This window comes from Moschus berezovskii, chromosome 5, assembly GCF_049115385.1.
Source record: "Moschus berezovskii isolate FMDL1 chromosome 5, NW_MosBer_1.0, whole genome shotgun sequence".
Lineage (NCBI taxonomy): Eukaryota > Metazoa > Chordata > Mammalia > Artiodactyla > Moschidae > Moschus > Moschus berezovskii.
Genome location: NC_142464.1, coordinates 124,789,185 through 124,803,496, shown reverse-complemented (window position 1 = coordinate 124,803,496; position 14,312 = coordinate 124,789,185). Strand labels below are relative to the sequence as shown.

The 14,312-nt window shown below is 63.2% G+C and overlaps 1 protein-coding gene across 2 annotated transcripts in view; it reads left to right on the top strand.

Moving 5' to 3' along the window:
- HTT (huntingtin) overlaps positions 1–13,909 on the top strand; it is a 132,395-nt gene extending 118,486 nt beyond the window's left edge. For both annotated transcript variants that reach the window (XM_055435305.2, XM_055435304.2), the window contains 14 exons: positions 1,069–1,169; positions 2,018–2,172; positions 2,448–2,587; positions 3,005–3,087; positions 3,524–3,654; positions 3,755–3,884; positions 5,289–5,444; positions 6,522–6,712; positions 6,891–7,005; positions 7,136–7,349; positions 7,602–7,707; positions 9,146–9,308; positions 9,397–9,557; positions 10,339–13,909. In XM_055435305.2, the coding sequence (XP_055291280.2) occupies positions 1,069–1,169; positions 2,018–2,172; positions 2,448–2,587; positions 3,005–3,087; positions 3,524–3,654; positions 3,755–3,884; positions 5,289–5,444; positions 6,522–6,712; positions 6,891–7,005; positions 7,136–7,349; positions 7,602–7,707; positions 9,146–9,308; positions 9,397–9,557; positions 10,339–10,552 (2,060 nt within the window). In that variant the 3' untranslated portion in view covers positions 10,553–13,909. The remainder of the gene's footprint in view (positions 1–1,068; positions 1,170–2,017; positions 2,173–2,447; positions 2,588–3,004; positions 3,088–3,523; positions 3,655–3,754; positions 3,885–5,288; positions 5,445–6,521; positions 6,713–6,890; positions 7,006–7,135; positions 7,350–7,601; positions 7,708–9,145; positions 9,309–9,396; positions 9,558–10,338) is intronic.
- Positions 13,910–14,312: the final 403 nt, after the last annotated feature.

Here is a 14,312-nt window from a genome sequence, read left to right as displayed (position 1 = left end):
CCGTGAGTCGGGCAGTAGCCCCTTGCCCTGTCCATGTCGAACCCTGAGCGGCAGTCTAAGGCCGCTGCCTTCGGAACTTCTCCACCCTCTTCTGCTGTGGTCCCCTGCCTCCCCCAGCCCGGCCCGACACCCGCTTCTCTGTGTCTCAGGGGCTTTCCAGTCTGAATTGTCCGTCACCGTGCAGGACTGGAGGCGGCCTGCAGGCTTCTCCTGACCGCTCTCTGTGCCGACCACTGTCCTTTGTTCCTTCTCTTTTCCTCCCATGTGAGTCAGCACACATCTCTCTGGACCCCCGTCTCGGCTTATCTGTGTGTCTGATCCATACCTGAGTCAGCTGCTCTGCCTGTCCATGTGCAGGTCACCAGAGAATCCCTGACGTTTGAGGCTTTGGTTTTCTGTCCTCGGCACCCCATTCTGGCCCCTAGTAGCCCTGATTCAAGTGGCACAGCCTCCTCCCCGCTAGGGTCACGGCCCTTGGGTTACCTGCTCACCCAGGACCATTGTGAGAGTGGCTTTGGACAGTGGTGCCTGAGAACGGCCCCTCCGAGACGCCCTCCGCACGGACTGGGCTTCCCCCACAGATTACACTGTGTCTCAACCTGCTGTCCTTCTCGACGGGGTCAGGGCAGCCATTGCTCTAAGCTTTTGTGCTGCTGCCCTGACGTAGAGTTCACACGGCAGCCTGTGCATCCGCTCCGGTGTGGTTCCACGGTGGAGGCCGGACACACCCACGCGGTCTGGGGGTTTGACTGTAAGTAAGGATGTCCCAGCCCCTGCTGAGTGGGGCAGAGGGCGCTCTGACCCCATCCGAGTGTTGCCCACTCGGATGTCCACACATAGGGTCCAGAGGACGCTTCACACTGGGCCGCCTGGGCTGAACTCAACCACGTCGGTCTGCTCACTGCTGGGCTCGGCCGGCAGTGAGGCTCCACCGCAGCGCCGTCCTGAGGCTCTGGGCAGTGGCTGTGTGGGCACCTGGCCAGCGAGAGCCAGAGTGCCCACTGTCCCATCTCGTGGAGAAGGTGGAGCAGCAGGGACCCTCTGTCTAAAGCAATGCTCACGTTCCAGGGTGGACCAGCCGCACCCAGTTTGAAGAGACGTGGGCCACCCTCCTCGGCGTCCTGGTGACTCAGCCGCTCGTGATGGAGCAGGAGGAGAGCCCCCCGGAAGTAAGGCCGCGCGCGGGCTCCTACGGCAGCACCCCGTCTGTGGGGACAGAGGCAGCACGCCCTTCCCAGTCTGTCTCACCCGCTTTGTAAATGGGTAGCCAGTCACGTCCTGGCTGGTGTTCCAAGGTCTGGGTGCTCTAGAATCATGGCCGGAAGGCATTTCCCACAGCGTGCTGTCTCCAGGTCAGAGGATTATGTCCTTTCTTAAATATATCTTGTATTCTGCTTCTCAGTATTCAGGTATGGTGTGTCACAACATTCCATCAAAAAGGAAAGACGTGTCTTAGAGGCCACATATGATTACCAGTGTTTATTTCTCTTGACTTGTTTTGCAAAAATTTTATCAGGCTTCGAGTATTAATGCATATTATGGTACTTTAATGTTAATAGAAGACATGTTCTGGTAAAGGAAAGCCTGAAATAAGTCCTCAGATACACATTTTTCAAGTAGACAGTGTTGTGTGAAATAGCAGAAATGGCAGTTCAGAGAGTATATATGTCAGATGTCACCAGGAGTGACTGTCGCCGGAGATGAACCAGCAGCTTGTAGTGTGCAGGGCCCCTAAAATTGTTAAGGAAATTAAGGACAGTTTCTTAAAAAGTAATTTTTATTTGGAGGTTTGTGTCTGGAGGAAAGCTGGCTTTGAAAAGCAACCACTTGTCCATCAGATTTATCTCAAATCACAGATGCGTGTGGATTCTGGTGAATTTAGGTAGACGCCCCGGGACCCTGGCCGGGAAGGCATGTCTGTGCCGCTCAGGGCTTGTGCCCGTGAGGCCGCCTGGCAGCCACGGGGAAGGTAGCGTGCTACCGGTGTGCCCCTTGGTGACCTGGGCTCTCCTTCCAGGAGGACACGGAGAGGACACAGATCCACGTCCTGGCCGTGCAGGCCATCACCTCCCTGGTGCTGAGCGCGATGACCGTGCCTGTGGCCGGCAACCCGGCCGTGAGCTGCCTGGAGCAGCAGCCCCGGAACAAGCCCCTGAAAGCCCTTGACACCAGGTGGGCCCGAGAACCACGTTCCTAGGGCACGGCCGCGTGGGAGCAGGGAGGCGCCGGGGCGCCCTTTCCTTTGCTGCCAGGGTGGTTTGCTGGCTGAGGCTGATGACCTGGCCTCCAGTGTTGGGGGCTGGCTCCGGTGGAGCTAACGGGGCTCCTGTGCAGGGTCCAGGGGCCTTGGCTGTGCTGTGTTTCCTGGAGGTGAAGCTGGGAGCCTGGGGGTTCACTGTGAGGATTCTGGAGGAGCTGGGTGGTGGTAACCTTCACTCTGGATGTAGGTTTGGCAGGAAGCTGAGCGTCATCAGAGGGATTGTCGAGCAGGAGATCCAGGCGATGGTTTCTAGGAGAGAGAACGCCGCCACCCACCACCTGTACCAGGCGTGGGATCCCGTCCCATCTTTGGCCCCGGCCACCACAGGTCCAGGGGGCTCGTGGGGAGGGTGGGTTGCGTGGGGGTGTCAGCCTGCTCCCTGTGCCCATGAGCACGGCTGGACTGTCCCAGCGCCAGGGTGGGGGCTCGGGAGGGCCCACCCTCCAGAGAGTCGTCAGGGCTGCTTGCTGGGTGGGCGCCTTGTCAGCAACCACTGACACTCCAGCTTTTGCAGCTCAGCCCACAGCCAGTTTCCGTTCAGTCTGGTTTGTTACGGAGAAGAAGCGATAGTTCCACATCACCCTGCCAGTCCTGCCGGCTTCACATGCTGTGCGGGGCGGGACTCCCCCCTGGGGGGACACTCAGGGCTGTGCGGGGCAGGACTCCCCACTGGGGGGCCACTCAGGGCTGTGCGGGGCAGGACTCCCCACTCTGGGGGGGCACTCATGCGTCCTTGCCCCGCAGGTGCTCTCATCAGCCATGACAAGCTCCTGCTGCAGCTCAACCCCGAGCGGGAGCTGGGGGACATGAGCTACAAGCTCGGCCAGGTCAGTGCCCAGTGGGTGGCCAGCAAGGCTGGTTCCTCCCCGCCCCGCTCTCTCCAGAACCAGTTGGCTGTACCTTGTGTGTGTAGGGGGCTTTGTTACGTGATTCAGAAACACAGGCCCAATGTGTTGTCTGGTGAGAGGACCAGTTTTGAACAGAGATCCCACCTTCTGGTTCCATTTTGTGCCAAGACCCCACCCTGACATCCCTCAGCAGCCAAATTTCCTTTTTTCTTTTTCAACGTTCCCTTTCTTAGAGGTGCTCTTCTTCCCCCTCCTCAGCTGCTCCCATGGGCCTCATTCGGGGCCTTAAGCCCTGAAGCCCTGGGGGTCGGGGACGGGGACGGGGGTTGCTGCTCGCCTCCGGGACCCCAGGCGGGACCTGCGGCCTGGCGCCCCTTGCCTCTGGCGCCTGAGCCCCGGCCCATGTCCCCTGAAGGTGTCCATCCACTCGGTGTGGCTGGGGAACAGCATCACGCCCCTGCGCGAGGAGGAGTGGGACGAGGAGGAGGAGGAGGAGGCCGAGGCCCCGGCAGCGGCATCCCCGCCCACGTCTCCGCTCAACTCCAGGTCCCTCTGCCTTCCATGCACGTGAGCGGGGGCGCGGGCCAGGCCCTTTTTTGGGGGCCTCTTGAAATGAACCTCTCATCTCTTTTGGGGGAAATTGCAGGAAACACCGGGCTGGAGTCGACATCCACTCCTGTTCGCAGTTTTTGCTTGAGTTGTACAGTCGCTGGATCCTGCCGTCGAGTTCCACCAGGAGGACCCCCGTCATCCTGATCAGCGAGGTGGTGCGCTCGGTGAGTGCCCTCCCGCCCCTACGGCGCCCTGCCGGCACACATCACCCGCCCGGGGCCCATGCAGAGACGCAGGGGAGGTTGTAATGCTTCTCCAACCAGGGGAGGAGCCGTTTCCACGGTGCAGTGCTGGGCAGACTCGCCCCAGCCCAGTGGCTGCATTGTGGAGTTGGCACGTGACTGTCTGTCCTTGTCAGCGTTGTCTCCTCGGGCCTGTGACAGACACACACCCCCCAGCAGCCATGCACCAATCCGGGCGGTGGTTGTCCGGGGGTCGGCCAAGAGCCCTTCACATCCGGGAGATGGGAGGGGCCGCCCGGGAGTGTAGCTTCCTGTGGGCAGCACCCGTCGGTCCTCGCCGCGTTGAATTCATGCCTGAGAGGTTTGAAAAGTCACTTACTCAGTGCTGGCCTGTCACCCGGGTTGCGTCCAGAAGGAGGGCCGCCCGATGACTGGCTCCGTCACGGTAGCTGCTCGTGTTCTTTTTACCTGAAGGCGTCTCCTTTTGGGAGTGACTTTTTTTCAAGTCTGTTTTTCTCAGTATTCCTTTGAAGGCTTCTATAGATTGTTTCATATTTGGTCAAGTTGATATTTTTAAGAACCTCCTTTTTAATTTGTAATGTAAGTTGCAAATTGACTTTTACTAAAGAAGTCAACAAACTACAAGTACTGCTAAAGAATTTAAAAAAAAACAAGTTACTAGAAATTTTTGGTGGTCCAGTGGCTAGGACTCATCACTGCTGTGGGCCCAGATTTGATTCCACAAACCACGTGGCATGACAAAAAAAGAAAATCATCTACTTAAAAATAATAATGATAATATATAAAGTTTTTAGTTACTTTGCATCTAACATCTGGCTCATCAGCAGTCCCTGGGTTCTCATATCTCCTGTATGTTCAGTCTGTTAACATCAGGTAACTTCTGGGAAACAACACTGCACATGGGAGGGCATAGGAGAGAGAGGTAGGTCGGGTCAGCGTTGTTAGAAAAACATTTTTGACCTCATGACTCCGAGAGGCGTGCGTGCCTCCATGGGTGGCCTGAAGTCCTGCTGGCTGAGTTGTTCCGCTGCCGGGGGCCCCTGAAAACCAGCCAGCCCCCATCTCCAACACACTCCTGGTGATCGGGGGCCTTCCACCTGATCAGAGCCTGTCTTCAGATGTAACGTGAGAAACTGGAGACTTTGGGGAGACAGATGGAATCAGTGCCACTGACTTCTGAGCCAGTTGCCCGTTTCTCCTTTGCGGCTTTGAGACCTGGGCTGACGGTGGCCGCAGCGTATGAGCCCGGCCCAAGGGAGATCGTGGGCACCCTTCCCTCCTGGGCCCAGGCTCCAGTGCAGGTTCGGCTCCAGGTGTGGAGCCCGGAGTGACCTGCCCCCCTCCCGGCCACGTGTCCGTCTCCAGCTCCTCGTGGTCTCGGACCTGTTCACGGAGCGCAGCCAGTTTGAGATGATGTACCTGACGCTGACGGAGCTGCGGAAGGTGCACCCCTCGGAAGACGAGATTCTCCTCCAGTACCTGGTGCCCGCCACCTGCAAGGCGGCCGCCGTCCTCGGGATGGTGAGTGGAGGACGTGCGGGGCCTCGGCCGCGGGAGGAGGGGGCCCTGCATCGCTGCGGAGCGTGGGGTGCCGGCCGAGCTTCTGGTGGGGCTCCCGGGGCCCTGGTTCCTGAGGTGGCGCAGTGCCTTCTCCAGGGGCTCGGCCGTGCCCGTGGGGGGACGCAGCCAGTCCGCCCCCTTCAGGGCACCTCCGCCCCCTTCAGTGCCCTGCAGCACCGCCCAAGGAGCAGGAGCGAGGAGTCCGCTGGCTTCTGCTGTTCGGAGCCCACGTGTGGCCCTCTGGGTGTGGTGCGGGAGGTGGAGGCAGCCAGACTCGAGGGTTGGGGGGCCCTTTTGTCTCTGCGGGAAGTTTCACTGCTGGTCTCATTCCCATGGTAATTGTGTGCAGGCCCGACTCCCCGAGGCTAAAGCTGTGTTGTCTGTAAATTGAAGAGTAATGTTTTCAAGGAGAGGCTTAGACAGGTCGGCCTGGGCTGAACCCCCGCTGGTTGGGAAGACAGCGCTGGTTCCCCAGGACAGGGATGCAGGCCCCTCAGGACGGGACCCTGTCCTCTCTGGCTGTACCCACGCAGCCCAGCCATGGAGTTCTCAAGCTCCGCTTTTCTCCAGACTTCCCGAGGTTGTGAAAGCTGCCCCCCGCGGGCTCTGCTGGTGGTTGGTGGCCTTGGGTGTGGGTGGGAGGAGGGGCGTCCTCTGCAGGGTCAGCTTGACCGGGACCACAGGGCAGAGTTCCCGGGGGCTGGGGGGTAGTCGCAGGGCCACACAGCCTGTGAGGCTTTTGCAGAGTGAGACAAGGCCCTCGGCCAGCAGTGGTTGCTTGTCCCTGGGCAGGGTGGTCTGTCCCCAGGGAAGTCTGTCACAGACCCAGAGCTCGGGTTCTTCCCAGGGCCGGCCCCGTGGGTCCCTGTATCAAGCACACTCCAGCCCCAGGAGAAGGGTGTGAGCACAGACGCGACATGGAGGCACAGGGAGCCCCCATCCGTGGGGGTACTGGGGGCCCCCACGGCACAAGGCCATCCTTCCTGGGCCTCCCCTGGGGTGTGGGCCTGGTCGAGCCTACTGTGTGCTTGTGCCCAGGACAAGGCCGTGGCAGAACCGGTCAGCCGGCTGCTGGAGAGCGCACTCAGGAGCAGCCACCTGCCCAGCACGATGGGTGCCCTGCACGGCGTCCTGTACGTGCTGGAGTGCGACCTCCTGGACGACACCGCCAAGCAGCTCGTCCCCGTCATCAGCGACTACCTCCTCTCCAACCTCCAGAGCAGAGCCCAGTGAGTGGATGCGGCCAGCCTCCCACCGCGGTCTCCTGGGTTTGCCCGACGGGGCGGGGGTGGGGATGCCTGTGAGAAGTGCGTGCACACGTTTCAGCGTGTACAGCAGACCCCAGCGGCCGTGTGCGCTCATCCTGGCTGACGTGTGCGCTCATCCTGGCTGACATCTCGGTTTCAGCTGCGTGAACGTGCACAGCCAGCAGCACGTGCTGGTGATGTGCGCCACGGCCTTCTACCTGATTGAGAACTACCCGCTGGATGTGGGGCCAGAGTTCTCGGCCTCCATCATACAGGTGAGCCGTCCTGACCTGGGCTGTGCTCTGCGACCGGGGGCTGGGCCGGCAGAAGCTCCCACGTGGGAGGAGGCGGGATGGCCGGAGGCCCACAGCGGCCCCTTGACACGGAAGCCTTCCCCCCGCGCAGATGTGTGGGGTGATGCTGTCTGGTAGCGAGGAGGCCACCCCATCCGTCGTCTACCACTGTGTCCTGAGGGGCCTGGAGCGCCTCCTGCTCTCCGAGCAGCTCTCCCGGCTGGACGCGGAGTCCCTGGTCAAGCTGAGCGTGGACCGGGTGAACGTGCACAGCCCGCACCGCGCCATGGCGGCCCTGGGCCTCATGCTCACCTGCATGTACACAGGTGAGCCCGGCAAGCGTGTGCCACTGAGTTCCAGGCGCTGGGGGTGGAGGGGCCTCCAGTTCTCTGGGCCACCGAGCTGCGTGCGGTCAGAGCCCCGTCTGGGAGCGGCTCTTAGACTGACCCCTGGGGGCCGGGCCCCGCCCCCTGGTGTGAGAGCATCAGTAGTTCAGTAAACTCCTGTGTGAGCTCCAGGCTGCCTTCCCAGAACCGTCAGGTTTTACAAACCAGCGACATGAAATGGCTCTGTTCCAGGAAAGGAAAAAGTCAGTCCAGGCCGAGCCTCCGAGCCCAGCCCTGCCACCCCGGACAGCGAGTCCGTGATCGTGGCCATGGAGCGTGTATCCGTCCTCTTTGACAGGTGAGCGCATGCCCATCTGCCCACAGCTGGGGGCAGCCTGCTCCCTGCCTGGGCCCTGGGTTCCGTGCCACAGGCCGTCCTGGCGCCCAACGCCCAGGTTTGGACTCGGGTGGCTCCAGGGCTGTCCCGAGTGCTGGCTCAGGTCCTGATGGCGTGGGGCAGTGTGGCAGTGTTGGGGGCCTTTGAGGAGATGGCATGGAGCCTGCTCAGGGACAGAAGCGGCTGTCCGAGCTGCCCCCGTGTAGAGAAGGGCCTGGGGGCCATGCTAGCAGTGGCTCGGGAGGAGGCTGCTCTTGTGAAAAGGTAGCTGCTCTTGTGGCCCTCGTGGCTGGTAGCCTTACCAGCAGGCAGCATCCTTGAGAGCCTGTGATGAAGGCCCGCCTCCATGTGTGTGCCCTGGTGTCCAGAATGGTTTGGGGGCCTCATCCGGCTCTGCCCCGGGCCTCTCAGGCCATGTCTGTGGCCTCGGGGAAGCTGGCTCTGCTCTGCGCCCCTCAGCTCTGGTCAGCTCGGTCAGCAGGCGGCCATCCGGGTGCTTACGAGAGCACACTCCACAGAATCTTCTCCAGGCCCGCTGTGGCCGGGTGAGGTGCTCTGGAGAGCTGAGCGTGCAGGCTGCGCCTGCATTGCCCATCTCAGTGAGCATCCGCAGTCCCATGCTCATGCTCAGCCCTGCCCGCGGGGGCTCGTGCGCCAGGCTTGCTGCAAGCTGAGCATGTCCGCCCGTGCAGGGCCGGCATTCAGTCTGGCCACGCTCTCACACGTGGGGGGCCCTGGGGGATGCTGGGTCCACAGTGCTGACTCTCCCTTGTGGGTCTCATGCCTGCAGGTTGCGGCTGGCGTCTGCAGGCAGGTGGAGCAGGCACACCGGGCAGGTTTCCACGCCCCTTCCAGTGCTTTTCAGTCACACATGGCTGTTTGATTGGTTCTGGGGAGCCCACCTCCACGGGCTCCAGAGTCTGCTGATCTGCAAGCCCCTCGTGTGTACTGATGCAGGGGGCCCGCCTCCGCATCCCCGAGGCCTGCGTGCACTCAGCTTCCTGCAGATGGGGTTGCGGGCGGAACACATGGATGTGGAGGGCCGGCGGAGGTGTGCTGATGGCCAGTAGCCTGAGTAGCCTGCTGGCTGCCCCTTGGCCTTGGGAGGGCCCTGTGCCAGGGACCAGCCGTGGGTGTGCTGAGGGCAGGCAGCCGGGGGTGCTGGGGCAGGGCTGGCGCGAAGAGGGCCTGGCAGGGGTGCTGACGGGTTCCAGAAGCGCAGACGCGCCTGAGGGCCTCACGAGGATGCAGGTCTGTCACGAGGGACTGTGCCATGCAGCGATGTCACCACCCCAGCCGTTTGTGCTGCTACTTGAGAACGCCGGCTGAGTCAGGAGCCCCCGGGCTGGGAGCGCGGGCAGGACAGGCTCTGATCCGGGCTCCCCCACCACCACCGCAGGATCCGGAAGGGGTTCCCCTGCGAAGCCCGCGTGGTGGCGCGCGTCCTCCCCCAGTTCCTGGACGACTTCTTCCCGCCCCAGGACGTCATGAACAAGGTCATCGGCGAGTTCCTGTCCAGCCAGCAGCCATACCCGCAGTTCATGGCCACTGTCGTGTTCCAGGTGAGGGGCCGGGGTGGTGCGCCCAGACCAGGCGTGGGGGCCCCCAGCTCCTCCCCCAGCTGGTGCTGACGGGGCAGCCTCCTCACAGGTGTTCCAGACGCTGCATGGCGCAGGGCAGTCATCCATGGTGCGGGACTGGGTCATGCTGTCGCTCTCCAACTTCACGCAGCGGAGCCCGGTCGCCATGGCCATGTGGAGTCTCTCCTGCTTCTTCGTCAGCGCGTCCACCAGCCCGTGGGTCTCGGCGATGTATCCTTGCTTGGTCCTGGGCCCCGGGCAGCCCTGCCGTGCCATCAACATCCTGGTTGACGTTTGCGTCGGCGTTTTGGAAGCCTGAGTTCTGTAGGGAGCCCAGGTGTCAGGGCGACACTTCCCTTAAGCCCCAAGAGAGTGGGGCACAGACCAGAAAAGAGGCGCCCGTGTGTCCCCTGCGCTGAGCGGGGCTCCGGGAGGGCCGCAGAGGTGGGGAGGCCCCCGGAGGACCCCCCGTGTCTGCCTGCGGGTCCGTGCGGCTGGGCGGGTCACTTGCGCTGCTTCTCATTAGCCCTCGTCACGTGCTGTGTATCACCCTCCTGGGTAAATGCTGAAGTCAGTGAAGATCCAGTTCCCACCCCCGAGACGCTGGCTGCCAAAAGGGGACGGCCCCTCCCGTCAGCCTTCCCCAGACAGACCACAGAGCCTCAGAGCAGACGGCTGTCCCGGAGCTGAGGGTGGCCCGGGCGGGTGGCATGGCTCTGTGCTGGGTGTGCAGGAGCCAGGCCAGGTAAGCCCTGCGCGAGGGGTGGCCCCATTGGGCGGGGGCTCCAGCTCCCCAGGCGGAGCTTCCGACTGGAGGTACCACACCCAGGCGGGAAGCAGCTGCCGCCCAGCCCTGGGCTGCTGCTTTTGCGGCTGTGGGGAGCCACCCGGTGCCCCCCACGGTCCGCAGGCGTGTGTCGGGGCCAGAGCCCTGGGGGAGGCAGGAACCCCCAGGAGCACGGGAGAAGGTCTCCCTGAGCTTGCCGCCTTGCGCCCTTAACTGGCCGGCCAGCCTCCCGCACGTCGTGAGCAGGATGGGCAAGCTGGAGCAGGTGGACGTGAACCTCTTCTGCCTGGTGGCCGCAGACTTCTACCGACACCAGATCGAAGAGGAGCTCGACCGCAGGGCCTTCCAGTCCGTGTTCGAGGTGGTCGCCGTGCCCGGAAACCCATACCATCGCCTGCTGGCTTGTTTGCGGAGCATCCACAAGGCTGCCGCGTGTTGAGTGCCCATGCGGGTGGCAACAAGGTGGCCCCTGGACCACGGGGCCCAGCCTGTGCCAGGCAGCGGCAGCACCGGCTTCCCTCCGGGGAGCTGGGGGCCAGGCATCCCGCCACGTGGTGGCAAGGCTGTGTGCAGGGCACACACAGTAACGTTTGGGGTTGAGCCTGAGTCCTCTCGGGGCAGGAGCTGCTGTGGAAGCTAGCCTTCCGGGCGTTTACGTCCTCCTCCCGTCCAGCGCTTGGCTGTCACCAGGTCCCAGCTGCTCCTGCCTGGGGGGTAGGATTCCTCTGCTCTTGCCGGCGAGCCATCAGCCCTCCGCTGTCCCGCAGGCGGGAGGGGACGCACCAAGCTCCGAGGCGCGGGGTCCTGGGGTGTCTCGGGCTCCAGCAGGGTGTGTGTGCTGGGTCTGGCCAGGCGGGGGGGCTGGGAGCGCGACAGCTCGGCCTGTCCTTACCGCCTCTGTCTTCTCAGGATTTAAAGTTTAATTCTATCAGTAAAGAGATTAATTTTAAGGTAACTTTCTACGCCCGTGTACGGTCTGTGCATAGCCAAGTCAGCACTGCATGTCACGGTCTCCGAGCAGGTGGATGGGGTGTGGACAGGGTCTGTCCCCCAACCCCCTGCGGGGCTGGCTGTCTGGCAGCCCCCTCACCTAATGCCTGAGCCCCCGCCATGCTGCCCTCTTTTTTGAGCTCCCATTTGGAGTTCAGGGCAGTGCTGGTGCGCTGGTGTCTGGTCAGGAGCCCTTGCTCTGCTGAGAGCAGGGAAGGTGCCTGCCTGGCTGTCCTGGTTGTGGGCGGTCAGCTCCAGGCACGGGACACTCTCTAACGGTGACAAACAGCTTGCGGGCAGTTAGCCAGCCAGGCCAGCTCCCCGTGCCTGCCCTGACCTGGGCTCTGGCCTGCCCAGGGCTGGCTGGCAAGTGTCGGCGTCCAGGCCCGTGTCCCTCCTGCGTCGTGGGCCCAGCCATTCTCTGGCCGGCAGCCCCTAGGGCACGGCAGCTTAATGTGTCAGGAGCAGAGCTCAGTGTGCCGGTGGCTGGTCGAGGAAGACCCCAGCGCTGCCTCGCCGCTCTCGGTCCATCGGCGGGGCCTCCTTTGAGCTTGGGAGAATGCAGGTCTGTGCCTGCGGGGCCAGTGCTGGGCAGGGGGCGCCGGGCACAGCTGCCACTCCTACCCCAGGCCCTGACCCAGCTCGTTTCTGGACCCAGAGCAGCTCAGTGGAGGGCGCGTGAAGGGGGGCTGATAGAGCCCTTCCAGGTGGCTCTGCTGGGACCCGGGGCAGCCGGCCCTGTGGTCAGCGGCACGCTGCGTGGCTTGGTCAGGAGCTCAGGTACGTCAGGTTGGGTGTCTCCTCGGCAAGTAGGGATGACCTGCAGGCATCGTCCAGGGTCTGTAGGGGGAGGAGGCTTCGGGTACACCCTCACATCCGTCTCTGTGACACCCATCCGTTGCACACAGCAGCTATGGGTGCAGGCCCCAGCCCCCACCCCCGGAGCCACGCAGTTTGGGGCCAGCCACGGTCAGAGTGCACAGGGAGCCCCTCCTCAGAGCTGCCCTTGGCACCCGGGCGCTCCCGCAGAGAGCCCGGTGGTGTGAGCGGTGGGCACGGGTCAGAAGTCGGAGTGGGGGGGTCTTGAGGGCGGGGCTCTGACTCCACAGGAGAAGTGACGTCCCCGCCCTCCTGCCTCTCACTTGGGCTCACCCTCACCTTTGCAGGCACAAGCCTGCTGGAGTGAACACGGGAACATTCTAGAACCGCTGCCCTCACCCCCAGGGTCCCCTCAGCCGCTCCGAGACAGACGTGTCGCAGGCCCGTATTGTCCGTGCTTAAGTGTTTGCACTTGTTAGAGATAACACTGAGTGTGAAGCCGGGGGCCGGTCCCCTTCAGAGTCCGAGCGCTGGGCCCAGCTGAGCGAGGGCCCGCCCTGTTTCCCACATGACCGTCAGCGCTCAGCGAGGGTCTGCAGCAGCTCTGGCCATCGGGGCCACCCAGAGACCCGCTGGCATGCCCCTAGAGTGGGTGCGAGCGCTCGGGGAGGTCACTCTACCCGTGGAGGCGTGTGCACATGTGGGGCTGTGCACCAGTGTCTCAGCCAGGGCCTCTGAGGGCGGCTGGCAGGTCTCTGCGGAAGCCGACCCTTCTCAGACTTGCCCCACGGGGTCAGCCGCGTGGCGGAGACGACTGAGGGCGGGGTGGGGCTGCCCATCAAAGTCCCATTGAGGAGATGGGCCCCCTTGTCAGCTGTCTGTGGAAGGGACCGACTGGACTAAAGCCTGTGTGCGGCAGAAGTCACCCTGCCGCCCCGGCCTGTGTTGAAAGGGTGGTTGGGGCGGGGAGGATGGGTCTGCTTTCCTGCTCGCGACTCAGGGGAGATTTGGGTGAAACCAGGGTGGTTGGTGGGCGAGCTGCTTGTGCATCTCATCCTGTCTGTGGGTCCTGTTGCGGCCGCACCGAGCTGGGCACTTCCAGGTGTCCTTCCCCGCTGTCCCCTCACCCTCCTGCAGCACACGCATCCTCTTGGGAGGCGAGGATGGCGCTGGGACTCCCCGGGCACCCAGAGTGGAGCACCCAGGCCCCCTTGTGGCCAGGCGTCACTGCCAAGCCTGGGGGTGCAGACAGCTCACCCCACGGGTTAGCGGAGCTGCCCGCGGCCATCCCGGGGAGGCCCCTCTGGGCCGTGCAACGTGGTGGCTCTTGTGTGGTTTGCAGAAGTGCACTCGTGCCCTCTTGGTGCCGTGGGCGTCTCTTCCTGGCGCACGGCCTCACTTTGCCTTTTGTCCCTCTCTGTGTTGTGCCCGAAACGGTCACTCCCGGCCAGGGTGACGCTCGGCAGTCCTGCACGCTGGAGTGACGGTGGGAGTGAGAGAACCACCTCAGAGAACCACTGAGGCTCCCCGGAGAGCTTGGGGTGGCACCACCTGGAGGGGACCTCCGCCTGCTGCCACAGGCCTGGGCTCCGCGGGGGAGCCGGGGGGTGGGGCTTGGGCGGGGCTGACCACGGAGGGGGCCTGTGTGTCTGGCAGGCGGTCGTGCCGCTGAAGGAGCCCCTGGCCCCGGACAGTCAATGCAGGCGTCCTGCTGCAGCCGAGTGGCCGCTGGCCTGGAGGATTGTAGCCTCACGGACCTGCCGCGGGGGTTGGGCCCTGAGCACGACCCCTGTCCTTCGGCGGGACTGGAGCTCAGGCTGTCCACCGCCGCGGTCCCCGCCGTCCACACACCACGTGCCCGCAGGGCTGTGACGGGTGCATCCCAGAGCCTAGCCCAGCAAGGTCTGACATGAGATGTATATTTTAATTTTTTAAGCTGCTACAAATACTGTATATACGAATTAAAAAAAAAAAGGTAAATTACCGTGTGAGGCCTTCTTTGCTTATGGGGAACCTTACCCCCCCCGGGGGCGGCAGACCACACCAGCAGGAGCCCAGCGCCATGGGACCCAGGTGCCAGGCACTGCGGGGATGGGGGCAGCCCCCCCCCCAGTGCCTGAGGCTGCAAAGGCTGCGGTGGTTACGTCGAATTCCCGCGGGGGCTGTCTGGTTTTTGCCCCAGGCCCCAGTTTGGAGGGGTGGTCACGGCGGGCACAGGTGCTGGGAGCTCACGCAGGGCCCGCGACCTGACCTTGGAGCCCTTCATGGCCCTGCTGCCCCTTTCGCCTCACTGGCCACTGGCCCCCATGCCCTGGGGCCGAGTGGTGAGGCTGCCCCGTCCATCTGAGCTGGTATATTGTTCCCGCCAGAAAGTCCAGCTCCTCCAGGAA